Here is a 27,279-nt window from a genome sequence, read left to right as displayed (position 1 = left end):
ACAGAGAGAAGATGCTCTTCCTGTTAGAGTTCTCCTAATTCTCAAATAATTATATTCTAATAATATTACAACTTTATTCTCATAATATTACGACTTTATTCTCGTAATATTACGACTTTATTCTCCATAAATTACGACTTTATTCTCGTAATATTACGACTTTATTCTCATAATATTACGACTTTATTCTCGTAATATTACGACTTTATTCTCGTAATATTACAACTTTATTCTCGTAATTTTACGACTTTATTCTCATTATATTATGACTTTATTCTCGTAATTTCCAATTTTATTTTTATTTTTTTGTCTTAGTTTGGCCCTAATACTCCGTTGTACATTAAAGAGTCCAAGACACCCTCAAGAAATGAGGTTTTTCAACTATAAAAGACAAAACTATTATATCTTAAATGCATTCGACCAACAAACAGAAATCCAGAGAAAAATAAATATTTCTTTCCGGGGATATTTCAGATCAAAACTATGTAGCTTGTCTGCGTAAGTCTGAACACCCATGATCAATTGAGACGTGGAAAATGAACATCTAACAGTATCCTGAGGTGTTGTGTGGCAGGAAAGTACCTAGTGGATCCTCTGGGCTTTGTGGATTGTGGGCTGGGATCGGGGACCAGAGTTACACTTTAGACCAGGGGTGTCAAATGTGTGGCCCGAGAGAGGTTTCCAACGCAAAAAAACAATGTTAATTTACTAAAAAGGAAGGCATAAATAATTGCCATGAATCGCAGCATATCCGATGATATATTTCTTCTACAAATCCATCGTTATTCCACAAAGAGAGCAGTTTTCAACATTTTTTTAGTTTTCTAGAATGCATTTGCCGACGGTCGTTTATTTTTATTAACCGACTACTATTATATGTTTTCGCAGGAAAAATATCACTGCTAAAAAGATGATAGAAGATATTTATTCTGAGAATTTCAGTTTTGAATACGGTGATAGTGACAAAGTAAAACAGTTAAAAGAGAAGTGCTGACTTTTTCGGCACACTGGCGTAAATATCCGCGCCAATTTTTTAAAATAAATACACTTAATTGTACTGGAAAAATCTCTAAATCACAAAGAAACACTCTCGGATGTAATAAGAAAGATTTTGCTTTTCATTAAATTTCCTATAAAAAAGCGAAATATAAAAAAAACATACTTGTTTCTGTTTATCTTTGTAAAATTATATTAAAAGTTTGAAAAAAAAACGAGAAAAGATCCTGAAGAAATATATTTTACATAATTAGAGTGTAAACAAAGTGCATATTTCCTTTAAAATTAATTAAACTGATATTGGATTAGATAACAATAGTAAAAAAAAAGAATTAGAAAAAAAAAATGTTCGCACCGTTTTTGTTATTTTGAGCGTGAGGCCCACGAGAAAAAAATTGGTAAAATCCGGCCCGCCAAGCAAAATGAGTTTGACACCCCTGCTTTAGACTATTCGTAATGCACTTTGAACCCTTTATGATTACTTTCTGCAGAGCCTGCTACGCTGCATGGGATCCTGGGAGTTCTGAGCTCTGCAAAGAAATGATTAAGTTGGTGACAAGTGTCAAACTAGCTTCCTTGTGGATGTCAGGATTCTGCCAGCAGAAGATTGTGCTGTGATCTGTTACATGTTCGTCTCCTACCGGGATTGGCAAACGCAGTCCCCCTCATTGACCTTGCATGGGGGTCACATGTACGCACGACCCCCACTGACTGTTCTGACCCCCCCATCGCAGCTGTGGCAGCTGTCAATCACGCACGCTGTGACACGCTAATTACCACGGCGACATGTGTGTGGCCGCCAGCGAGGGCCTTTTTACTGGAAAGTGTCACGCTGTCAGACCGGCGAGGTCCGCCTGCACCGGAGCACTTATAACCGGACCCAGAAATAGACGCAGCACGCACTCAACACCGGCTTTACTGAGGTATTGCACATCCGTGCCGCTTTTCGTCACTAATTACGCCTGGTTTTAAGTACCAGATATGAATGAGACCAAGCAGGAACCAGAACTCCAGAACAGCAAGCAGGTGTCAGTGTTTAGTTTTGGTATGGCCTGTTTTTAAATAAAATACCAAATACTGTATCTCATACTTTCGACTTTTTTTCTCATACTTTCGACTTTTTATCTCATAATTATGACTTTCTATCTCATAATTATGACTTTCTATCTCATAATTATGACTTTCTATCTCATACTTTCGACTTTTTACCTCATAATTTTGACTTTCTATCTCATAATTATGACTTTCTATCTCATAATTGTGACTTTCTATCTCATATTTATAACTTTCTATCTCATAATTATGACTTTCTATCTCATACTTTCGACTTTTTATCTCATAATTTCGACTTTTTATCTCATAATTTTGACTTTCTATCTCATAATTATGACTTTCTATCTCATAATTATGACTTTCTATCTCATACTTTCGACTTTTTACCTCATAATTTTGACTTTCTATCTCATAATTATGACTTTCTATCTCATAATTGTGACTTTCTATCTCATATTTATAACTTTCTATCTCATAATTATGACTTTCTATCTCATAATTTCGACTTTTTATCTCATAACTCATAACTAACTCGTGTCAGTGCCGCAAGTTGGACGTGAGCGCTTTTACACATTTACTGCCCTCTAGTGGCCGGAGGGAGCATTTGGTTTGTATTTATTTAAAAAATCATAACTTTTGATAGAAATTAGCTAGAGACTCGCTTTTTTATTTGACATGCTCAGAAATGTATGCCGGGCCTGATTAAATCCTCTAATGGGCCGGGTCCGGCCCGCGGGCCGTATGTTTGACACCCTGTAGATCATACTGTAGAGGATTTAACTATACTTTTCTTTTTTGAATTTTAAGGCCTCACTTGACAGAAATTAACTAGTTCAAAGAAAATTCCTGGTTCTGAAGTTCTGGTAACTTGCTGCTTTTACACAGTAAACCGATCTGTATACATGTTGTGATGGAAAATTCAGCCTTGGCTACTTGATTAAATCTAAACTGCTGAGAGCAGCAAAAAAGATGTTTTTGTCTACTTGAATCGTAAGAATGAATCATCCTTTTTACCTTAAAATCATTTTGCTCCCTTTGTTTCATCATCATTCTGCATCTGATGTATGTTATGACCCTTTTGCATGCAATCGTTTAATTAAATCTACTGAAATCTGGATAATTTCTCAAGTCTTATTCTTGGTAATTTAGACACTCAGTTTCAGTCCAGTTATTCACCTAATTGGAAAGAACACATTAAAGAGCATTTGATGGGTCTTTTCCACAACACATGTAAAACGTCTGATCTCATGGGGGCGTATAGATCTGCTGCACATCTCATAAAAACACCTTGTTCTTCCCTCATTAGGACAGAACTGTCACCGTGTCCGTAGGCCCCCTTGTGGTCAGAAGGGTTATTGCTACACAGAGTGGCTTTACAGTTTTATTAAAAATAAAAAAAATATTCACATGATAAAAAATAGTGTTCTGTACATAGTCTTTTAGGTTTTTTTGCATTTTGTTGATTTTTTTTTAAATCAAAGGAAAATGTAAATCTGCATGCATTGCTTTTTACTATAATGTTGTTGTTTTACTTATTTCATGCAAGTGTGCACTTTCCACAATAAATGCCTGAAAACTATTTTCTCCTTGCATCAAACAGTAGTTTTCCTTCATCACCTCCTCATGACACGAGGAAGAGGAATAAACAGCTTAAAGTGCGACACTAATTGCTGCGGAGGCCAGGCGTCTTCCACCTGCCCAGGAAAACAGAAACTTGCCTTATTCTGCCGGCTAATTAAAGGCTGCCGAGTACCCTTCCTCTCTTTGATATAATCCCACGCTCTTCCGGTCCAGCATACTGCCTAATCAACCACTAATAGGACTCCCTAGATATTTGTAATAACCCTATGGAGTGCAACATGAACCCTGAGGAAAGCTTATCATCAAGTAATTACAGATGAAGCTATAGAATAAGCAGGCAGGAAAGTAGCGAGCGGAGCCAGACGAGCCATCCTGCATGCACAGTTCAGTGCTAGTTTGCAATGATGTGCAGTTTAGTGTAACTTCAAGCACTTCAGCACAAGATGCGCTTTCAGGCACGAGGGAAATTAGATGTTCGGAGTTTGAGTGTGTTTATAAGGAAGAGTGCAAAAAGGGGTTGTAAACAGTACGTTAAACTCTAAAACCTTCTCTTTTCATGACCTTTGGCTCCCTGAGGCCCCCCAACAAATGCACGTAAGCAAGTATTGGCAGATTTGAGTCATTTATAATTTTATGTTGAATGCAAATATTCTAATAGTTCAGGACAGTCAAGTCGGAGGATGCAACTTCAAATTAAAGCTGCAAGCAGCGATGAACGGGTCCTCGCACGCGCAATTTTCACCAATAAAAGTCAAGGACTCAAAACTAAGTCTGATGACACCACCCATGACTCTTTGTCAAACCATTCAAAAGTTATGGCAGAAAATAGGAACTATCAAATATCTACCAATCAGAAGAAGGGGCGGGGCTAATTTGCACCAATTATGTTTAAGGACTCAAAACCGAGTCCGACGACACCACCCACGACTCTTTATGTCAAACCATTCAAAAGTTATGGAAGAAAGTAGGAACTATCAAATATGGAGCAGTCAGATGAAAGGGGGGCACGCTTTTTGGCCTCTAGCGTCGCCACGGTAACTCTTTCGATTGAGAAAAGTAATGCCCATCGTCGCAGGATGGAGACGCACATTTTGATGTATAACACACCTCGGTACACATTACGGTTCGGGCGAAGAAACGGCAGAAGAAATGGCACAAATTGCGCCAAAATTACACGATTAATTAAAAATGGCCAACTTCCTGTTCGGTTTCGGCCATGGCGCCAAGAGACTTTTCTTTAAGTTACGACATGATACAGGTGTGTACCGATTTTCGTGCATGGACGTCAAACCGTATTGTGGGGCTTGAGGCACAAAGTTTTCAAGGGGGCGCTGTGGAGCCATTAGGCCACGCCCATTAATGCAAACCATTAAATATCAAATTTTTCACCAGGCCTGGCTTGCGTGCAAAATTTGGTGACTTTTAGGGGGGCAAAAAGGCACTAATTTTGTCGAAAAAAAAAAAAAAAAAATTCCTACAGATACAATAGGGCCACTGTAAGTGCTCGGGCCCTAAATACAGAACTGTCTCAGAAAATTAGAATATTGTGATTTTCTGTAATGCAATTACAAAAACAAAAATGTCATACATTCTGGATTCTACGGAACCCCTAAAGGGACACAGATTTTTTATTTTTTTTATAATGAGTTTTATGCGCGCGCGTAAAACCTTTAAGTGAGCACGTAAAGTTGTTCTGCGTGAGCGCGTAAAAACAAGTACATGGGAGTTTTGCTGGAACTGGAGACCCTCCAGTTGCGCCCTGCTCTGTTTATGAATGGAAATGACATTACAGGATTTAGCTGAGCTATATTTTAACCTGGGAGTCCATTATAAGGACATTACCACTTTGCTTGCAAGTAAACAACTTTACGTGCTCACTTAAAGGTTTCACGCGCACGCTTAAAACTCATTATAAAAAAAAATAAAATCTGTGTCCCTTTAGGGGCTCCGTAGGATTCATTACAAATCAACTGAAATATTGCAAGCCTTTTATTATTTTAATATTGCTGATCATGGCTTACAGCTTAATAAAACTCCATCCACCCATCCATGGATAAATAATAATAAAACTCAAATATCCTATCTCAAAAAATTTGAACATTCTGGGAATCTTCATCTTAAACTGTAAGCCATAATCAGCAATATTAAAATAACAAAAAGGCTTGCAATATTTCAGTTGATTTGTAATGAATCCAGAATGTATGACATTTTTGTTTTTTTAATTGCATTACAGAAAATAAAGAACTTTATCACAATATTCAAATTTTCTGAGACAGTCCTGTATGTGCACTGGTAATTACTAATCTCTCCACACCAGTTCTGATGCTTCTGAATGGATTTTTGGGGATAATTCTGGCACATCACAGACCAGTTATCACGTCAGAAACCTACGTCGGAGGCTAGAGACCATGGTAAAAGAGAAAATATTTTATTTTAATCTTTATTATTTGAGACTAAAATCTGAAGAGTTAGATTTCAACTTGTCTTCCTTTTGAATGCACAAAGCTCACAGAGGAATCACATCTTAATAGCGTCTGATCGTCAGGGCCGGCTGAGTCAGTTGCTGAAATAAAAGCAGGAGTTGAGCAGCAAAGTTCCCGTCTGTCTCCCCCCCCCGTCTGTTCAGGAAAGAGTAAGCAGTACTGGAGTTGAGGGGGGATGAGGGGGGATGGCATCCCCCCTGAAATAAAAACGGTCAAAATCATCCCCCCTGTAAAACTGCCGTCCCCCCCTTTCCATCCCTTATGTCATTTCATCAATGAATGTGGTTTTACTGCTATTTCAACATTTAGAGTCATCACCAGAAAAATAACACCCGAAAAATAACTTATTTGATCATTTTCACCTGTTTCAAGTAAATTTTCACTTGAAATAAGTAGATCTTATCTTCTTATTACAAGCTAAAAAAATCTTGTTCCACTGGTAGATTTTTCTACTTATTTCAAGTGAAAATCTACTTCAAATAGGTGAAAATTGTTGTTTTATTCCAGTGATGAGTCTTGTTTTAAGTGTAATGAGATTTCTTTACTAAAATGAGACATTTTAACTAGAAATAAGACAAATATTCTTGTTAAGATTTTGAGTTTTTGCAGTGATCCATTTTACTTATCCTGTGAAGGACAGAGGCATATTGATAAGTTCAGAAAACTGTTTTTTATTGTTGTGTTTTGATGTATTTGATGTAAGTCCAGTGGATATTTAAAGCTTACAGAAGGCTGCATTTAACTGCTGCTATGTCATTCCTGCAGTATTTCTGCAGGTGTTTTGGTCACTGCTATTATTTGTAATATATTATATTATTTGTAATAATCAGCACAAATTATCTGTCCCCATATGATAAAATCCATCATCCCCCCTGATTTTTTTTTTTACAACTCGAGTACTGAGAGTAAGAGAGACGAAACGCAAACGGGCAACATGCTTGCTTCAGCCTCGTATTGTACAGAGCTGCTAATTTGATGACTCTCAAGCTCGGGTGCCTGAAGATGTTCAAATACTGGCAACGCACACAAAGCTCACGGAGCGGCAGAGACGTTTCCGAGCGCTGGACGGCTGTGGACGTTCGCTCAGAGGGACAGCTCGTCCACCGGCCAGGCCTTTAAAAGAGGTCAACTAGCGAGAGTTAGCCGGAGCAGAGCGGCGCGGGCAGCGGGGCTTCGCTCTGGGTGCCGTCCAAACACTGAAGCCAGAACAGCAGCGAGATAAACGCTCTGGCCTGGAGGGAGCTGAACGCTGCCATCAGGCTGGGGTGAGTAAACACATACAGCAGACACCGTGGGATATTGCTCTCATAATCACATTCACGGCCTGTGCAAGTGGCTAAGTGAACTGGCCAGGCGCACGTGTAGCCAGCCACGTTGCCACTTTCAGACAGTCCGGCGAGTAAACGCCACATTTCTGCACAAACACGTACCTCACAAGCAGAGGTGGGTAGTAACAAGTTACATTTACTCCGTTACATTTACTTGAGTAAGTTTTGGGAAATTTTGTAGTTTTAGGAGTAGTTTTGAATCACTATACTTTTTACTTTTACTTGAGTAGATTTGTGAAGGAGAAACTGTTCCTCTTACTCCGCTACATTAGGCTACGTTGAGCTGTTACTTTTCTTTTATCCCTTTTTTCCGCGTACGCGTCAATCTCATGACATCACTGGGTAATTCTTTGGGAAAAATGTTTGTTTTTGCATGTTTTGTCACATTTACACAGACTCAAACACACACAGAGTTTATATGAGTTCATGTTTGTTCTAGTTCTGCCAGGTTAAAAAAGAAAAGTACAAAGGCTTGAAATTTTGTGCTACTTGTGCTTAATGTAATTTTTTATTCTGTTATTATTTTATTTATTTTATTATTTATTAAAGTACTTGAATTTACTTTAAGATTATTTTAATTTAAGCTATTTTTTATTAATTTTAATTTGTTTTATTGATATAATTTGCCTGAAGATGATTATTTTGTACTTTTGTCTGTTTGAATGGTTGTGTTAAAAAAATAAATCAGACGTTACTCAACAGTTACTCAGTACTTGAGTAGTTTTTTCACCAAGTACTTTTTTACTTTTACTCAAGTAATTATTTGGATGACTACTTTTTACTTCTACTTGAGTCATATTATTCTGAAGTAACAGTACTTTTACTTGAGTACAATTTTTGGCTACTCTACCCAGCTCTGCTCACAAGCACAAACTAGGAACTCTGGGAAGTTTCATGAGCAACCTAAAGGGACGATGTGGAAAAATAAAAGGTCTGAAAAATGATGCCTTATTGTCGTGTTTCCTCAATTTTCTTTACCAATCCTGAGGGATTAAGAGCGTTGATGTATTTGTATTATTAAAAATCTAAATCATATCTGTATTTATAACTTATAAATTCAGGAGGTACATGTGACTAAATCAACAAGCTGTTGATATCATCTTTTAGATCAGGGGTCGGCAACCCAAAATGTTGAAAGAGCCATATTTGACCAAAAACACAAAAAACAAATATATCTGGAGCCGCAAAAAATGAAAAGTCTTGTATCAGCCTTAGAATGAAGGCAACACATGCTGCATGTTTCTAAATTAGTTATAACTGGGGGAAGATTATTTTTTTCATTATGCATTTTGAGAAAAAAGTCAAAATGTTGAGAAAAAAGTCGAAATGTCGAGAAAAAACTCGAAAGGACAAAGGAAGAAAAAAAGATTAAAAAAAAGTAAAAAAAAGAAAAAAGAAAAAAAAAGAAGAAAAGGAAAAAAAGAGAAAAGGAAAAATGAGAAAAAAAGAAAAAAAAGGAAAAAAAGGAAAAAAAGGTCAAACATTTTTGAAAAAGCTCCAGGAGCCACTAGAGCGGCGCTAAAGAGCCGCATGCGGCTCTAGAGCCGCGGGTTGCCGATCCCTGAACGTAAAGATCGGTTTTTACATTCATTTTCATGTAAATCAAATGATTTTGGAAGTTACGTGAAATAAAGTTACACCTATAAACCTCTCTGAGTCATTGTTTGTGAGACTTTAGCAGACTTTAACCTGATATTAAGCCCTTTACGTGACATTATCCAGTGGAGATTTTTCTTTTTTTACTGTACGTTAGCTTAAACTTGACACAGGTAAGTTTTATTAAAAGTTTAAGGCGTAAACCAAAGTAGTCGTGTATCTTTATTTACACACAAATGAGGTGCAGCCAGGTCCAGAGCAGCTGAAAACGTGAGAAACAGGGTACAAAATGTAAACGCTGGTTGGTATAATAAAGAGTCAAGATACAAAACTCTTTAGACGCCACTCGTAGCCTGTTTCTGCCTGGGGAAGCAGCCTTTCTATCATCCTCCCTGCACGACTATTTGCTTGAGTGCTGCAACGGCTGGTTGAAGGAAGTGCAAGATTTTGCCTGTGGGGGAAGTTAACTCAGGTTTTCAAAGTGCTTCTATTTAAATTCTGAGTATTCCAGTATTATGAACAGATCCAGGTAGTGGGAATAAACGACTGCACCGCCAGGGACGCAAGTTTGCCCCAAAAGTGCACAGTGATCATGTTGAACCATCTTTGACCTTTTATTCCCCCCATTTACAGACACCTAGAAACTTCTTTATTGCCAATTGTTAGAAATTATTATTGTTTATCGGAGGAATTATTTATGCTTAAATGACAGTTGGTCGACACTTGGGAATCATCTGAAGAATAATTTCAGAATTAATGAGCCGGTGTGTGTCAAAGAAAATTAAGAGGAGATTCGGACCCGTCTGTTATGTTGCTTCAGTGTTTCTACTTGTATGTTATATGTATGTGGTGCTGTTTCATATCGACCCGTACCAACTGTCTCTCATGTAGTAATACCAGAGGTGTCAATCAAATACTTCGTTACCTTAAGTACAAGTTAAGTAGAAATTTTGGTTATCTATACTTCACTGGAGTAATTATTTTTCAGACGACTTTTTACTTTTACTCCTTACATTTTCACGCAATTATCTGTACTTTTTACTCCTTACATTTTAAAAACAGCCTCGTTACTCTATTTCATTTCCGCCTTTAAAAAAAAACTATCCAGTTAAATTGCTCCATCCGGATAGAGTGAATTTGGTTGTGGTTGTTTCAGATGTTCTTGTCCAGTTTTGTTCTTACATCCGTTCCCTCAGATTCCTGCAACTAAACTTGGATGTACATTCCAATAAAGGTTAGGATAAATGATAACATGCCTCTGAAGTTTGACTTTTTGCACCATTACAATACTTATAGGCAACTAGTCATCATATCTCCTGCTCTCTGAAACACATGTTAATGCTCAATAGTACACATATATGGTTCTTTAATATATTTGCATTCTACTAAGATTCATTCATTTTCAATGGCTTTTGTCCTTAATGGCTTTTTTCCCCCTTACATTACTTTTACTTTTATACTTTAAGTAGTTTTGAAACCAGTACTTTTATACTTTTACTTGAGTAAAAAACTTGAGTTGATACTTCAACTTCTACAGGAGTATTTTTAAACTCTAGTATCTATACTTCTACCTGAGTAATGAATGTGAATACTGAAGACACCTCTGAGTAATACAAGAGTCATCGTGTCTAGACTTATGGATAGAGCTCAAAAGGAGCAACTCTGCAGAAGAACAGGACAAAAACCAGCTGCTTTAAACAGATGTGTAGATTCTTTACCTACTCTGTCGTATTACGGTTGAAGCAGAAATGCCATCAGTCTTAGCTCATGAAAAATGACTTTTATGTCTCTTAAAGGAGCTTGAGGCAGGATTGAGGCAGGATTTATGAAAAAAATTCATATAAGTTTTAAGTTTTCTAGTAATAATGTCAGATGAAGCGTTCCAACCCAAAAGAATGAGCCCTCTAGTGTATCTCTCCGTTGCCTTGAACAGGCTGTGTGCTGCAAAATGTGCTGCAATTGTGACCGGAATTTCCCGCGCTGTCCTGTGGATGTGACGTCACATGACGCTGCATGCGCGTTCTCCCCGTTCTCCCGTGCCGGCTTCACTGTTGGCTGCAGTACCCCCAACGGCCGTCGTGGTGAAGGGTGGCGCTAGAGAGTCTCATTTCTTAAAATGAGCCTCATGCTCCTTTAATTGAAAAAATGAACATTAATGATGTTTTTTTGATACATTTCTCTTTGGTTTACTCTGTATACATATGAATTTGTTTTTCTCCAATGCCACCAATGAATAAAATACGCACAAAAGGACATTAAAGGACATAAAAATATTTCTGAAAAAAGTCTCTTTTAATATGAGATACATTTTTTTTTAACATTTTTCCTTTAACAACCTGTCGGAGTAAATTAAATGTTGAGTAATGATATAATAATAAGGAATGAAATAATTTCCTGTGTTTGTCACCAGTGTATAAAAAACACAAAAAATATTCAAGACATTCATAAATTATTCCTAACAATGTCTTATGAATGACTCATTCGCAAATATAATTTTTACAACTGCATAATTTCAAAGCAGACAAAGTTTTGCACCCCCCCAGAGATCTCTGACGCCCCTAAGGGGGGGCCCGGACCCCAGGTTGGGAGACACTGCCTTAAAGGATAAAAGACTAGGTATTTCTGCGTCTGCAGCATTTATTTCGAAATCCAGCTGTCCCACTCCAGAGTCCCGTCTTTAGACTCTGACTGTGTGTGTTTGAACCGGATACGTATTGTTCGAGGTTTTAAAAATGAGTTTTACAGCACACTGTTGAAGCTACTAAAGGTTTCAATGACAAAGCTGCAGATGCATCTATGTCTGATCATCGTTACGCATCCCCTACATTATTCTTTGTATACTTGTTTCAGATATTTTGCTGGCCTGTTTTTATCAAGCGCAGCATAATTAATCAGTACAATGGAATGTATTTAAATTCAGGGGTTGATTTAAATCTGTTAGTGCATAGCAGTATCCTGTATCCTTTGTATCAAAGACCCTTATCAACTCTGAAGCATAATAACAGCTCTGGTGCGATCGCTGTAGATAATTAGCAATTACCCTATTTATAGGCTCCTGAACATTCTCCTAACAGGCGACATAGCAAGAAACGTGCTCAATTAGGATGCTTTGAGCCCTTTCTCTTTATGCAAATGGATGAGATGAAAACAGCAGGCTGAAAGAGCCGTAGCCTGGAGCGGCGCTGGCTCCTGACACGGCTCCCTTGAGGGGATCCCTGCCCCACCAAGGCCATTTTTCCAACAGCATGGGGGCTCCCCATGATGCGAAGACAACAGCTATTCCGATGTTATGCAACGCGGCCCGGGCTTGCAGATGAAGCTGTAGGCATTTTTCAGTTTTTTTGTTGAATGAGTGCAAAGGGAACACTTGGAACAGGAAAGCTGTCAGAGGAACAAGTGGGAAAACGCTGTCCGCCACCGCCGCCGCCGCACAGCTAATGTGGGTACGACTCACGGAGGAGCTGGGGGAGTTTTCTGGGAGGACAGCAGCACGTGGAGTGAAAAATGAAGATCCAGCAAAGACTGACGCGTGGGAGCCAAGGAAGAGTTGCCGAGTCCGAAAACTCAGACAGAAACTGCTCTGTTTCAGCAGTATTTGAAGTACATAACAGCTTAACAACTCTGGACAGGAATAATTTGTTTTATACTGTTGAAACAGATGGGAATTTAACTGCTCCTTAATATTGCATTTTCCCTCAGTGAGCAGCTTGTTAAATTACACAAATAAAATGTAAAGCAGCTTCTAATTGAAGCTCTAATTGCTTTCGGTGTTGTGTTCAGATTATATTTTAGCAGGGGAATAGAAACAAAAAGCTAAAATTTCAATAACGATGCATCAACCATGTAAACAAAGTGGTTAAATAAGAACTTATAAAACCAGAAAATACATAAAATTTAAACTCAAATCATTCATATGTACGACGGAGTATTAGGGCCAAACTAAGACAAAAAAAATAGGAAATTACGAGAATAAAGTCATAACATAATGAGAATAAAGTCATATTACGAGAATAAAGTCGTAATATAATGAGAATAAAGTCATAATATAATGAGAATAAAGTTGTAAAATTACGTGAATAAAGTCATAATGTTGCGAGTATAAAGTCGTAACATTACGAGAATAAAGTCGTAACATTACGAGAATAAAGTCGTAATATTACGAGAATAAAGTGGTAATTTATGAGAATAAAGTGGTAATTTATGAGAATAAAGTGGTAATTTATGAGAATAAAGTGGTAATTTATGAGAATAAAGTTGTAATATTACGAGAATAAAGTGGTAATTTATGAGAATAAAGTCGTAATTTATGAGAATAAAGTCGTAATATTACAAGAATAAAGTGGTAATTTATGAGAATAAAGTCGTAATATTACGAGAATAAAGTCGTAATATTACGAGACTAAAGTCGTAACATTACGAGACTAAAGTCGCAATTTACGAGAATAAAGTCGTAATATTACGAGAATAAAGTCGTAATTTATGAGAATAAAGTCGTAATATTACGAGAATAAAGTCGTAATATTACGAGAATAAAGTCGTAACATTACGAGACTAAAGTCGTAATTTACGAGAATAAAGTGGTAATTTATGAGAACTCTAACAGGAAGAGCATCTTCTCCCTGTGTTAAAATGAGGAATATTGAGCATCTTGTGAAGTTATATTTATATATTATATATCACTACTTTATTCTCGTAATATTACGACTTTATTCTCACAACATTATGACTTTATTCTGGTAATTCTACGACTTTATTTTCGTAATTTCCATTTTTTTTTTTTGTCTTAGTTTGGCCCTAATACTCGGTCGTACATATGAGACAACCGACTTTACCGTTTTTAAAACCTGACAGGAACCTGAGTGTCATACATTGTCTCTTGAGTTGTGGGCTAACCTGAACACGTCACACATGTTCTCCTGCAGTCGTGGCCTTGCGGACAAAGGGTTTGTTATCACAGCAGCCCATACAATACGTGGCCATTATGGGATCTGTCCCCTCCCTGTAAGTTATGGGCAGGCTGCATGTACAGATTGCAGGACAAGAGACAACATGTAAATCATGGCGTTGCACAAGATGAATGGTTTGTTGTGCTAGTCGTCAGAGTTTACACAAATCAGCTACTTTTTACATTTAAATTTAATGCTGAATTGTGAAATTGACACAAAACTTGATTATAATGCACTTCAATAGGGGATGTATTTGATGCCTGCTGTGTTGGGCAGGAATGTTTAACTGGAGGTGTTTCATTAACCTGGAAAGTGGGACGGGAGTACTAAAGTTCAAAAGTTGGAAATTTGCTCTTTTTTATTATTAATACGATAAGATAAAAAGGAACACCATTTCAAATTCATAAAATATTTATTGTTTTATTGGGACTCAGTTATTTGTATATATAGTCAATACTAGAGTTGAGGGGGGATGAGGGAGGATGGCATCCCCCCTGAAATAAAAACGATCAAAATCATCCCCCCTGTAAAACTGCCATCCCCCCTTTCCTTCCCTTATGTCATTTCATCAATGAATGTGGTTTTACTGCTATTTCAACATTTAGAGTCATCACCAGAAAAATAACACCAGAAAAATAACTTATTTGACAATTTTCACCTGTTTCAGGTAAATTTTCACTTGAAATAAGTAGGAAAATCTGCAAGTGGGACAAGATTTATCTTCTTATTACAAGAAAAAAAATGTGTTCCACTGGCAGATTTTTCTACCTATTTCAAGTGAAAATCTACTTGAAACAGGTGACATTTTTTTTCCAGTGATGAGTCTTGTTTTAAGTGTAATGAGATTTTTTTTTTACAAAAATTAGACATTTTAACTAGAAATAAGACACATATTCTTGTTAAGATTGTGAGTTTTTGCAGTGATCCATTTTACTTATCCTGTGAAGGACAGAGTCATATTGATAAGTTCAGAAAACTGTTTTTATTGTTGTGTTTTGATGTATTTGATGTAAGCCCAGTGGATATTTAAAGCTTACAGAAGGCTGCATTTAACTGCTGCTATGTCATTCCTGCAGTATTTCTGCAGGTGTTTTGGTCACTGCTATTATTTGTAATATATTATATTATTTGTAATCAGCACAAATTATCTGTCCCCATATGATAAAATCCACCATCCCCCCTGATTTCTTTTTACAACTCGAGTACTGTATATAGTATTTACAGAATTCTGACTTTTTTCTCAGAATTCTGACTTTTTTCTCAGAGTTCTGATTTTTTTCTCAGAATTCTGAGATTAAAGTCAGAGTTCTGACTTTTTTCTCAGAATTCTTTTTATTTTTTTTAAGTGGCCCTAATACTCTTCCGTAAGTATTAAAGGCACTCCATGCAGCAAACCTTTTCTTGACACATGGGGGCAAAAAATCACAAGAAGGTTCCTGTCAGACCGGTGTTATTACAAGATCAACATCTGCAACAACATTACTGTCAACACGTCATCTGTATTCCCCTGTCTGGTCAGAAATAATGTTACATAAAATGGCTTTAATGGGTCAATTTGGTGCCGTACCAAACCTGCTGTGCAACACTTTCTATCCAAGTGTTACTGACAACAGATCAAACTAATGGCTGGTCAGTTAGTTTAAACTTTACTTCATGCTCCTCAAAATCTGAACCATCAATGTTCAAAGCACACAAACGGCACAAAATGTTCTTTTTGGAAGCGTGACTTTGGACTGGGAGAGATGTCTGAGAAAACTCCCACATGAACTGCAATTAAGAAGGCCCATACTGGCATTCAAACTGGGAACCAGCGCACTATGATGCTGCCCATAAACCATCGTCAGAATGGAAAATGTCTAAATGTACTGCATTTTCTTGAACGTTAATGCCTTTGCGGTGAAAGTTCAACATGAGCTTGATGTTTTCATAGTGGTTTCAGGGTCATCTTTTGGGACTAGCGGTCAGTGGTGTAAAGTAACGAAGTACGAAGAATGGGCGTTATTTTACAGTTCACGATAAACTGTCAAAAAAATTCCCCACGGTAAGAATTTGTCATCTCACGGTAAAAATGATAAATTCCCGTTGATGATGTTCTTGTGTCAAACTGATTTATGGTTCTGTGTTAAATCCACGCACAATGGAAAGAAAGAAAGAAAGAAAGAAAGAAAGAAAGAAAGAAAGAAAGAAAGAAAGAAAGAAAGAAAGAAAGAAAGAAAGAAAGAAAGAAAGAAAGAAAGAAAGAAAGAAAGAAAGAAAAATTCCCGTTGATGAGGTTTTTGTGTAACAAACATGGCGGATTTCAGAGCGAGATAGATTTATAGTTACAAAGATTAAGTTGAATTGGTATTTTTTTTATCGTCATTTTTATCGTTATCGGGATAAATGCCAGAAATTATCGTGATACATTTTTTAGTCCATACCGTCCATCCCTATTCGTTACTGTACTTAAGTAAGATTTTTGAGAATTTGTACTTTTATTGATACTTTAATTTTTCTGTACTTTTACTTTTACTTCGCTACATTTTCAAGGAAAAAAAAAAAAAAAAAATCGTACTTTTAATCCGCTATATTTAAAATTGGACACGTCGTTACTCGCTACAAATTAAAGTCTTATAATATCACCATTATTTAGAGTTGTAAGCAAATTCTTGGAATAAAGCCACTTTCGACAGCATGACAATGTTGGGACTTCATTTCTTTGCAATCCTTTTGAAAATAATTTTGTACTTTGAATTTTGTACTTTTTACTTTTGTACTTAAGTACATTTTACACCATGTAATTTTGGTACTTTATTATATTTTATTTGAGGTACTTTTATACTTTTACTTAAGTAATTTTCTTAATGGGTACTTTTTACTTTTACTTAAGTCATTTTCAAGCAGAAAATCTGTACATTTACTTAAGTACAATATTTTTGTATTTTTCCCACCTCTGCTAGCGCTCCTCTTTTTCCTTCAGCAGTCATTGCTGTTGAGGACTTTGTTAGCTTGTGTGTCACCGCCTTCCACAGCTATGTTTCCCCAGGGAGCCGACCACTTGCTCTGAGCAATAAGCTAATTGATTGAAACATTCATCATCAGCAGCATTCTGCCATGAAAGGATTCCTCGTGTGTGTAAAAGTCCCAAAGAACGACAAAACACACAGAAGTGCAATATTAGTGACAGGTGAGAGAAAACCTCCACTTCCTCACATGTGAGACTCTTTTGAACAGAAAAATTAGCACAACGTTGTCGCCGGCCGTCTGTATGTGCTTATCCGTGTTGTAAATCATGGAGTTTCACTGTGGCTGGTCTGAGCCAATCACAGAAATTGCAAGATTTGCTCTTAGTTAAATAAATGTAGCCACGTGTATGAAGTCGGGAATGAAATGGACCGCCATATATTGTTTTGACAGCGGGAACTTGAAATGCAAGTTTGAGTAAATTGGTGGCAACGAAGTGGCTATTTGAAAATAAACAGATTTACAACACTGTATGCAACCTTTACCGCTGTTATATTCCTAAAAATACTTGCAATGATAACACTTCCTTTACAAAATGTACAACACACTTGCACTTTAGAGCAACTTGAATTAAGTCGGATACATTCAGGTGTCATTTCACCTGAAAGGTTTTGAAGGTTGGTTTAATTTTTCTTTTCAGTCCTCTCGTTATTCCTGAAAACAGATTTCATAACAGTGGTAGAAACAATATCTTTTTTTTTACAAGCGATTTAGCTTAGACTAGATCATACCAGCCAATGATGGTTACAAATGTTACCCTAAATCAGGGGTGTCAAATGTGCGGCCCGAGAGAGATTTTCATTCGGCCCGCGAGAAGTTTCCAACGCAAAAAACTGAAATGTTAATTTACTAAAAAGGAAGGCATAAATAATTTGCATGAATCGCAGCATATTGATAATATATTTCTTCTACAAATCCATCGTTATTCCACAAAGAGAACAGTTTGAAATTTTTTTAGTTTTCTAGAATGCATTTGCCGATTTTATTTCTTTGTAGACGGTCCTTTATTTTTATTAACTGACTACTATTACATATTTATTCTGAGAATTTCAGTTTTGAATACGAGGATAGTGACAAAGTAAAACAGTTAAAAGAGAAGTGCTGACTTTTTCGGTACACTGGCGTAAATATCCGCGCAAATTTTTAAAAATAAATACACTTATTGTACTGGAAAAATCTCTAAATAACAAAGAAACACTCTCGGATGTAATAAGAAAGATTTTGCTTTTAATTAAATTTTCTATAAAAAAGCGAAATATAAAAAAAACATACTTGTTTCTGTTTATCTTTGTAAAATTATATTAAAAGTATCTTACATAATTTGAAAAAAAACGAGAAATTTCAAGAAAAGATCCTGAAGAAATATATTTTACATAATTAGAGTGTAAACAAAGTGCATATTTCCTTTAAAATTAACTAAACTGATATTGGATTAGATAACAATAGTAAAAAAAAAATTTCGCACCGTTTTTGTTATTTTGAGCGTGCGGCTCGCGAGAAAAAAATTGGTAAAATCCGGCCCGCCAAGCAAAATGAGTTTGACACCCCTGCCCTAAATGAATTCTGACTGAATCTTTACATCCATTCTCATTTGTGATATTGCTACTGAAACAAGTAGGCTACTGTTGATGCTGTAACTAGGACTGGAGGACTGAAACAAGGCTAACCAGCCTCTAGCTACGTGGCTAATACCTCTTACAGCATTCTGGTTCCACGTTTGCAAACGAACGAGGCCAAAACATTTCGTAACCAGGTCGTAAATATGCTTACCGGTACTTCTACAATAAACGCATTTTAAGACCTTTGAAGAACTGCATGTTTAGTATCTATCAGCTTATGACAAACTGGATTTCATGCACGTAGCCAAACAGGTAGGAAATATCAGTACAGATGTGATAAAAGCCAATAAACCTAATAATCAAATACAGGCCACCTTGTCAGAGGTCACTTTTTTATCACATTAACAAACGGGCCGACAAGGTGTGATTACACTCACGCAGGAGACGCATGCCACATCACCTCTGATTAATCTGATTAAGTGTCCACAATCTAGGTTTACAAGTGCAATTATGAATTACATTACACACTTAATGATGAGTGATGATAGGAATGTAGATGTCAAATCTCCACAAGAGATCACAAGGTGTGCTAGAAAAAGCGCTACATCTCTTGCTCAACCAACGTGAGCCCCTATTGTTCATCCGGCAAGTGTGATGATGATGATGATGGGTATAATGGCAATAAGCGATGAGTGTAGCAGCTGTTATCATTAAGCTTAAGTCCAAAAGTCAAGAAAACCCTCGCGCTGACGGCATCAGGCCTCCTTTGACAGGCCCACTTCAAATCTAGGCCACAAACGCTGCTCTCTCCTCTCTTTGCAGCCGCCGCCGCCCACAGTTCACACACATCCAAGCACAATGTCAAATGACGCAATCACTGGCTGTCCAGCGAAAGGTGGAAGTACTCAGACAAAGAGTGCGATTAATTATTAAAAAAGGCTCACTGTAATCCATTACAGTACATGCATTATGAAGTAGCTTGATCTACAGCACGTCTTCAAACTCCGTTGCTTTTTGATGAGACGGCAGGTGGGAGAGCGTCGGGGCGCCTCAACCAGGAGCAACGTGGAACAATGAAAGTTGTTCTCAAGGCGAGCAGCAGCTTTCTGCAGCTGCTCCTTTGTCGTTTTGTTTCTCCGTGCTCATCTCACTTCAGGTCATGATAAGAGGGGGCGACACGCAAACTGAAAGTTATTCAAAACGTGGCCAGGATAGTCAGCAGGAACACAGATAGGGTGATAGAAGATTTGTCATTATGTGGCATTTCCGTTTTTTAATTCTATCTTTTTGGAAGAAAACTCGGGACTTGAGGCCGGAGTTTGAATCCGATGAGAGACATTTGATTTTGGAGATGTTGATTCTAATAATAATACATTTTATTCATAGACGCCTTTCAGGACACTCAAGGTCGGCGTACAAAAGGACATTAAAAACAATCAATTAAAAACATAGCAAAGTACAATACATAGAACAGTAAAGTGCAATAGTGAGGTCATTCCAGTCCCAAGATTATTGCGTGTATGCATGTCTGAAAAGGTGAGTTTTAAGGCGGGATTTGAAGGTGATGATAGAGTCTAAACCAGGGGTCGGCAACCCAAAATGTTGAAAGAGCCATAATGGACCAAAAACACAAAAAACAAATATGTCTGGAGCCGCAAAAAATGAAAAGTCTTGTTTAAGCCTTAGAATGAAGGCAACACCTGCTGCATGTAGCTATATTGGTTATAACTGGGGGAAGATCTTTTTTCATTATGCACTGAAAAAGTGAAAAAGTCGAAATGTCGAGAAAAAAAAGTCGAAATGTCGATAAAAAAGTCGAAATGTCGAGAAAAAAGTCGAAATGTCGAGAAAAAACTTAAAATTCCGAGAAAAAACTCAAAATTCCGAGAAAAAACTCAAAATTCCGAGAAAAAACTCAAAATGTCGAGATTAATGTTGAAGTACAATTTCAAGAAAAAAGTCGAAATGTCGAGAAAAAAGTCAAAATTCCGAGAAAAAACTCAAAATGTCAAGAAAAAAGTCAAAATTTCGAGAAAAAAGTCTAAATGTCGAGATTAATGTTGAAGTACAATTTCAAGAAAAAAGTCGAAGTGTCAAGAAAAAAGTCAAAATTTCGAGAAAAATGTCGAAATGTCGAGATTAATGTTGAAGTACAATCTCAAGAAAAAAGTCAAAATGTCAAGAAAAAAGTCAAACTGTCGAGAAAAAAGTTGAAATTCCGAGAAAAAAGTCGAAATGTCAAGAAAAAAGTCAACATTTCGAGATTAAAAAAGGAAAAAGGAAGAAAAAGGAAAAAGAATAAGAAAAAAAGGAAAAAAAAAAGGTCAAACATTTTTGAAAAAGCTCCAGGGCGCCACTAGGGCGGCGCTAAAGAGCCGCGGGTTGCCGACCCCCGGTCTAGATTCTAGAAAGGTATTTTCAGTCCTCGGGCAGCAGGGTGGCTTGATTAGCGCCGTCGCCTCCCAGCAGGAAAGTTCCTGGTCTGAGTTATAAGTTGTGTATTTGCATGGGTTTTTCTGGTAACCCAGCAATAAACATCTGCAGTGACTCTTTGCAGGTGTCATGATTCAAGTCTCTTCACTTAATTTCCCCTCAGAGATGAATAAAGTAGTTTTGAATTGGATTTGATTAAAGATTGCGGTTTGAATTTAGTCATTGTCTGCAAATTGTGAACAACGGTAAGCACATGACATGTCTTCTTTAGTTTATGAGGTTTGGAAATAGTAATACTTTTCACGCCTGGGTGAGACAAAACACATTAGCATAGCAATCAGAGCTTGGCATGATTGTGGATTTGAAATCTGTTTAAAAATAGCCTTCAGACAGGACAGTTTGACTGTTTTTTCAGTATAAATATTTCCTCTAACCCTCCATCTGAGGTCTTTTCACTTAAAGTTTCAAGTTGAACATATTTCTGAGCGCTTAGGGCTGAGAGACGAGCCTGCGTGCTGCATCTCCGTCTTTTACCTAATGAGCACAAAACTATTTGGCCCACCTGTCAACCCTCGTTTCACACAAAACGCTGCGTTCAGTTTCAACAGACAAACATATACGTCTTCATGAAGACACAGCCTTGAAAGAGGAAACTACCGAGAAGTCTAGCTGCTTTATTAAATCCTGATCTTCACCCGTTGCTCCAGACCTGCCAGCGCTAGGATTCATTTATAACCATAAATGGACACCAATTCTTTACCAGACACGTCTGCTTAATAATTAATCTGTTGAATACGTCAGTGATTATTAGATTCCTGTGGGGAGGGGAGAAAAAGACTTCTCTTTAAGGTTTAATGCAACAAAACATATCAGGTCCTCAAAAAGCCTTAAGATTAATAAAGGGAAAACGTCCGTCAAATCAAGAACACCACATTTATTAAACAAAAAACTAAATTAATAGTTTTGGTCTGGATTGATCAGCTTTTAAAGCCAAGGAAAGACCACATCAGCGTGGAACCATCTGGGAAAACTACGACGGAGTATTAGGGCCAAACAAAGACAAACATTTTTTTGGGAAATTACAAGAATAAAGTAATAATGTAATGAGAATAAAGTCGTAAAATTACGAGAATAAAGTCATAATGTTGCGAGAATAAAGTCGTAATAGAATAAAGTCGTAATATTATGAGAATAAAGTCGTAACATTACGAGAATAAAGTCGTAACATTACGAGAATAAAGTCGTAACATTACGAGAATAAAGTCGTAACATTACGAGAATAAAGTCGTAACATTACGAGAATAAAGTCGTAACATTACGAGAATAAAGTGGTAATTTATGAGAATAAAGTCGTAATATTACGAGAATAAAGTCGTAACATTACGAGAATAAAGTGGTAATTTATCAGAATAAAGTCGTAATATTACGAGAATAAAGTCGTAATATTACGAGAATAAAGTCGTAATATTACGAGAATAAAGTCGTAATATTACGAGAATAAAGTGGTAATTTATCAGAATAAAGTCGTAATATTACGAGAATAAAGTGGTAATTTATCAGAATAAAGTCGTAATATTACGAGAATAAAGTCGTAATATTACGAGAATAAAGTGTTAATTCATGAGAACTCTAACAAGAAGAGCATCTTCTCCCTGTGTTAAAATGAGGAATATTGAGCATCTTGTGTTATGTTATATTTATATATTTATAATATATTTAATATTATTCTCGTAATATTACGACTTTATTCTCGTAATATTACGACTTTATTCTCACAACATTATGACTTTATTCTCACAACATTATGACTTTATTCTCACAACATTATGACTTTATTCTGGTAATTTTACGACTTTATTCTCATATTATTATGACATTATTTTCGTAATTTAGTAATTTTTGTCTTAGTTTGGCCCTAATACTCCGTCGTAGAAAACAGTCATTCAAGAGTAAGAAAGTTTAAAACCTGTTACGGTGTGGCTGGAGTAGGAGTTCCCAAAAAAGTGAATTATTTAACAAAAAAAAAGCAAACTTGCTGCTGAACAGGATTAACCAAAAAAAAAAGCACAAGAGTTTAAACATGAAAATGGCCTGCCACATGGAGGGAAGAACAGTGCAGACCAGCAGAGAGCAAGGGAAAGACAAGATATACACGAGGCTTGACGAGACACAGGTGCAAACAATCAGGGCAGATGGAACAAGGGAAGTCAAGGCAAAACTTAAACACAAGGACACTGGGTTTCAAAATAAAACAGGAACCTAAAATACCAAAAGTGTGAAAAAACCGTGACATAAACTCAAAACCGTGACAAGTACAAGGGTATTTAATGCGGGTTCGTGTAAATCGAAGGTCAGCAACCCGCGGCTCTAGAGCCGCATGCGGCTCTTTAGCGCCGCCCTAGTGGCTCCTGGAGCTTTTTATAAAATGTTTGACCTTTTTTTTCCTTTTTTTCTTATTTGTTTTCTTTTTTTCTTTTTCTTTTCTTCCTTTTTCTTCCTTTTTCCTTTCCTTTTTAATCTTGACATTTCGACTTTTTTCTCGAAATTTTGACTTTTTTCCTGACATTTCGACTTTTTTCTCGGAATTTTGACTTTTTTCTGGAGATTTCAACTTTTTTCTCGACATTTTGACTTTTTTCTGGAGATTGTATTTCAACATTAATTTCGACATTTCGAAATTTTTCTCGACATTTCGACTTTCTCGAAGTGCATAATGAAAAAAAATCTTCCCCCAGTTATAACTAATAAAGAAACATGCAGCATGTGTTGCCTTCATTCTAAGGCTTAAACAAGACTTTTCATTTTTTGCGGCTCCAGACATATTTGTTTTTTGTGTTTTTGGTCCATTCTGGCTCTTTCAACATTTTGGGTTGCAAATTTGGTGTAAATGAAGAGATTTTGAAAATGATAATGGTATTTTTCAAAAAGTAGAGGGTGAAATATCCGTTTTTGTAAATACCCGGCTATGTGTAAACGTGGCCTAAAACACAAGGACACAGGGTTTCAAAATAAAACAGGAACTAAATACCAAAACTGTCGTGAAAAAACCTGAAAACTGACATAAACTCAAAACCGCGACATAAACCCAAAACCGTCCAAAAGTACAAGGGAACAATATTCATGAAACACCAACCCGAGCACGTTCTTCTCCATCTCAGCTACATCTCAGCTACATGTCAGACTTTACAGTTACATGCAAAGGTCCAGGAAAGTATAAAGACACAAACGCAACAAAGATGTTGTGATATCCGGGGGGGGGGGGAGGGGGCTAGAACCCATTAGTGCTTTAATAAATAATGACATGGTGTAATATGTTCTGTGTTCTTGTTCTACTAAGGTTGTATTATTTTATTTTTCTATTTTAAGACCTGCTGAAGACAAATATATAATAATATATAAATATAAATGTATAAATGCTCTTTTTCACACAAAAGTAGATGTTCAATAGGAACACAAAAAAGCACTGGGCCGATATTTAAAAAAAGATACCATCATCTACTACTACCTACGACGGAGTATTAGGGCCAAACTAAGACAAAAAGAAAATTGGAAATTACGAGAATAAAGTTGTAAAATTACGAGAATAAAGTCATAAAATTACGAGAATAAAGTCATAGCCATGTTGCGAGAATAAAGTCGTAATATTATGAGAATAAAGTCGTAATATTACGAGAATAAAGTCGTAAAATTACGAGAATAAAGTCGTAAAATTACGAGAATAAAGTCGTAAAATTACGACAATAAAGTCATAGCCATGTTGCAAGAATAAAGTCGTAATATTATGAGAATAAAGTCGTAATATTATGAGAATAAAGTCGTAATATTACGAGAATAAAGTCGTAATATTACGAGAATAAAGTCGTAAAATTACAAGATTAAAGTCATATTGTTGCGAGAATAAAGTCATAATATTACAACTTTATTCTCGTAACATTAGGCTATGAGTTTATTCTCGTAATTTTACGACTTTATTATCGTAATTTTACGACTTTATTCTCGTAATTTCCAATTTTTTTTGTCTTAGTTTGGCCCTAATACTCCGTCGTAACTACCAGTACTCGAGTTGTAAAAAAAAATCAGGGGGGATGGTGGATTTTATCATATGTGTTTTGGCTGCTGCACGACTGAATTTCTCCTCTGGGAGATCAATAAAGTCTACTATTCTATTCTATTCTATTCTATGACATAGCAGCAGTTAAATGCAGCCTTCTGTAAGCTTTAAATATCCACTGGGCTTACATCAAATACATCAAAACACAACAATAAAAAACAGTTTTCTGAACTTATCAATATTATCTTATTTCTAGTTAAAATGTCTCATCTTAGTAAAAAAATCTCATTACACTTAAAACAAGACTCATCACTGGAAAAAAACAACAATTTTCACCTGTTTCAAGTAGATTTTCACTTGAAATAAGTAGAAAAATCTGCCAGTGGGACAAGATGTTTTTGCTTCTGGTCATCACCAGAAAAATAACACCAGAAAAATAACTTATTTGACAATTTTCACCTGTTTCAAGTAAATTTTCACTTGAAATAAGTAGAAAAATCTGCCAGTGCTTGTAATAAGAAGATAAATCTTGTCCCACTGGCAGATTTTCCTACTTATTTCAAGTGAAAATTTACCTGAAACAGGTGAAAATTGTCACATTTTTCTGGTGTTATTTTTCTGGTGATGACTCTAAATGTTGAAATAGCAGTAAAACCACATTCATTGATGAAATGACATAAGGGATGGAAAGGGGGGATGGCAGTTTTACAGGGGGGATGATTTGGACCGTTTTTATTTCAGTAGGGATGCCATCCTCCCTCATCCCCCCTCATCTCCAGTACTGACTACTACTGTCATTTAGCAGACGCTCTTATTCAAAGTGACTTCCATCTAAAAGGCAGCAGTGACTGTGCAGGACGCGCTGCCTTCACTGGAACAGTGTGGGAGTGATCGTGGGGGTAAATCAGAAGCCCGTCCATTTGTTACGAGACGTACAGGTTTACTGCCCTTCCATTTACCGCCTCATGTAGATGTTCACAGTTCACTTTAACAGACCAAATCAATGGGTCTGATCCGCACGTCCGGCGCACTCACCTCCATAGTGGTCAGGTTGCATCGATGGGTTCCAGCAAACCAGCCGTCGGCCGAGCACTGGTCAATATCAACATCCTGTAGACTCACGTCCACCCGCACCACGCCCCTGCACGACAGCAGCACACCAGGGGACAGGGAGGTTACTTTACAGAGATTTTACTGTTAGAATCAAGCGTGATACGCTGGTGGAGCACTGAGAAACCACCACTGTTACCTACAAGCAGTACTCCAGTTGTAAATCAGGGGGGATGGTGGATTTTATCATATGGGGACAGATCATTTTTGCTGATTACAAATAATATAATATATTACAAATAATAGCAGTGGCCAAAACACCTGCAGAAATACTGCAGGAATGACATAGCAGCAGTTAAATGCAGCCTTCTGTAAGCTTTAAATATCCACTGGGCTTACATCAAATACATCAAAACACAACAATAAAAAACAGTTTTCTGAACTTATCAATATGACTCTGTCCTTCACAGGATAAGTAAAATGGATCACTGCAAAAACTCAAAATCTTAACAAGAATATTTGTCTTATTTCTAGTTAAAATGTCTCATTTTAGTAAAAAAAAATCTCATTACACTTAAAACAAGACTCATCACTGGAAAAAAACAACAATTTTCACCTGTTTCAAGTAGATTTTCACTTAAAATAAGTAGAAAAATCTGCCAGTGGAACAAGATTTTATTGCTTTTAATAAGAACATAAATCTTGTTCCACTGGAAGATTTTTCTACTTCAAGTGAAAATGTACCTGAAACAGGTGAAAATTGTCAAATAAGTTATTTTTCTGGTGTTATTTTTCTGGTGATGACTCTAAATGTTGAAATAGCAGTAAAACCACATTCATTGATGAAATGACATAAGGGATGGAAAGGGGGGATGGCAGTTTTACAGGGGGGATGATTTGGACCGTTTTTATTTCAGGGGGGGATGCCATCCCCCCTCATCCCCCCTCAACTCCAGTACTGACTACAAGTACTTTAACAACAGGAACAATTGAAAACTGCTTGGGCATAACTTTAAATGGTGGACACTTTGGTAGAAAAATAAGCAAATAAACACAAAAAAATGGGTCACAGCCGTCTCTATGGCAACCGTGTACTTAATTTTTACAGCTCTCAAAGCCCCCAAAGATGACATATACTTTATATTATTACAGACATGAAATTATAGATTTTATTTGTTCAAATCACTCATGGAAAAACTG

The 27,279-nt window shown here is 36.6% G+C and overlaps 1 protein-coding gene across 1 annotated transcript in view; it reads right to left on the bottom strand.

The window, feature by feature from the left end:
* Positions 1-27,279, bottom strand: part of gpr158a (G protein-coupled receptor 158a) — a 144,946-nt gene that overhangs the window by 91,801 nt on the left and 25,866 nt on the right. Inside the window, exon 2 of the mRNA XM_061713771.1 lies at positions 26,065-26,170. Within this exon, the coding sequence (XP_061569755.1) occupies positions 26,065-26,170 (106 nt within the window). The remainder of the gene's footprint in view (positions 1-26,064; positions 26,171-27,279) is intronic.

This window comes from Cololabis saira, chromosome 22 (genome assembly GCF_033807715.1).
Source record: "Cololabis saira isolate AMF1-May2022 chromosome 22, fColSai1.1, whole genome shotgun sequence".
In the NCBI taxonomy this organism is placed as follows: Eukaryota; Metazoa; Chordata; class Actinopteri; order Beloniformes; family Belonidae; genus Cololabis; species Cololabis saira.
The sequence above is the reverse complement of the archived record's forward strand: the minus strand, read 5'-3'. Positions and strand labels throughout refer to the sequence as shown.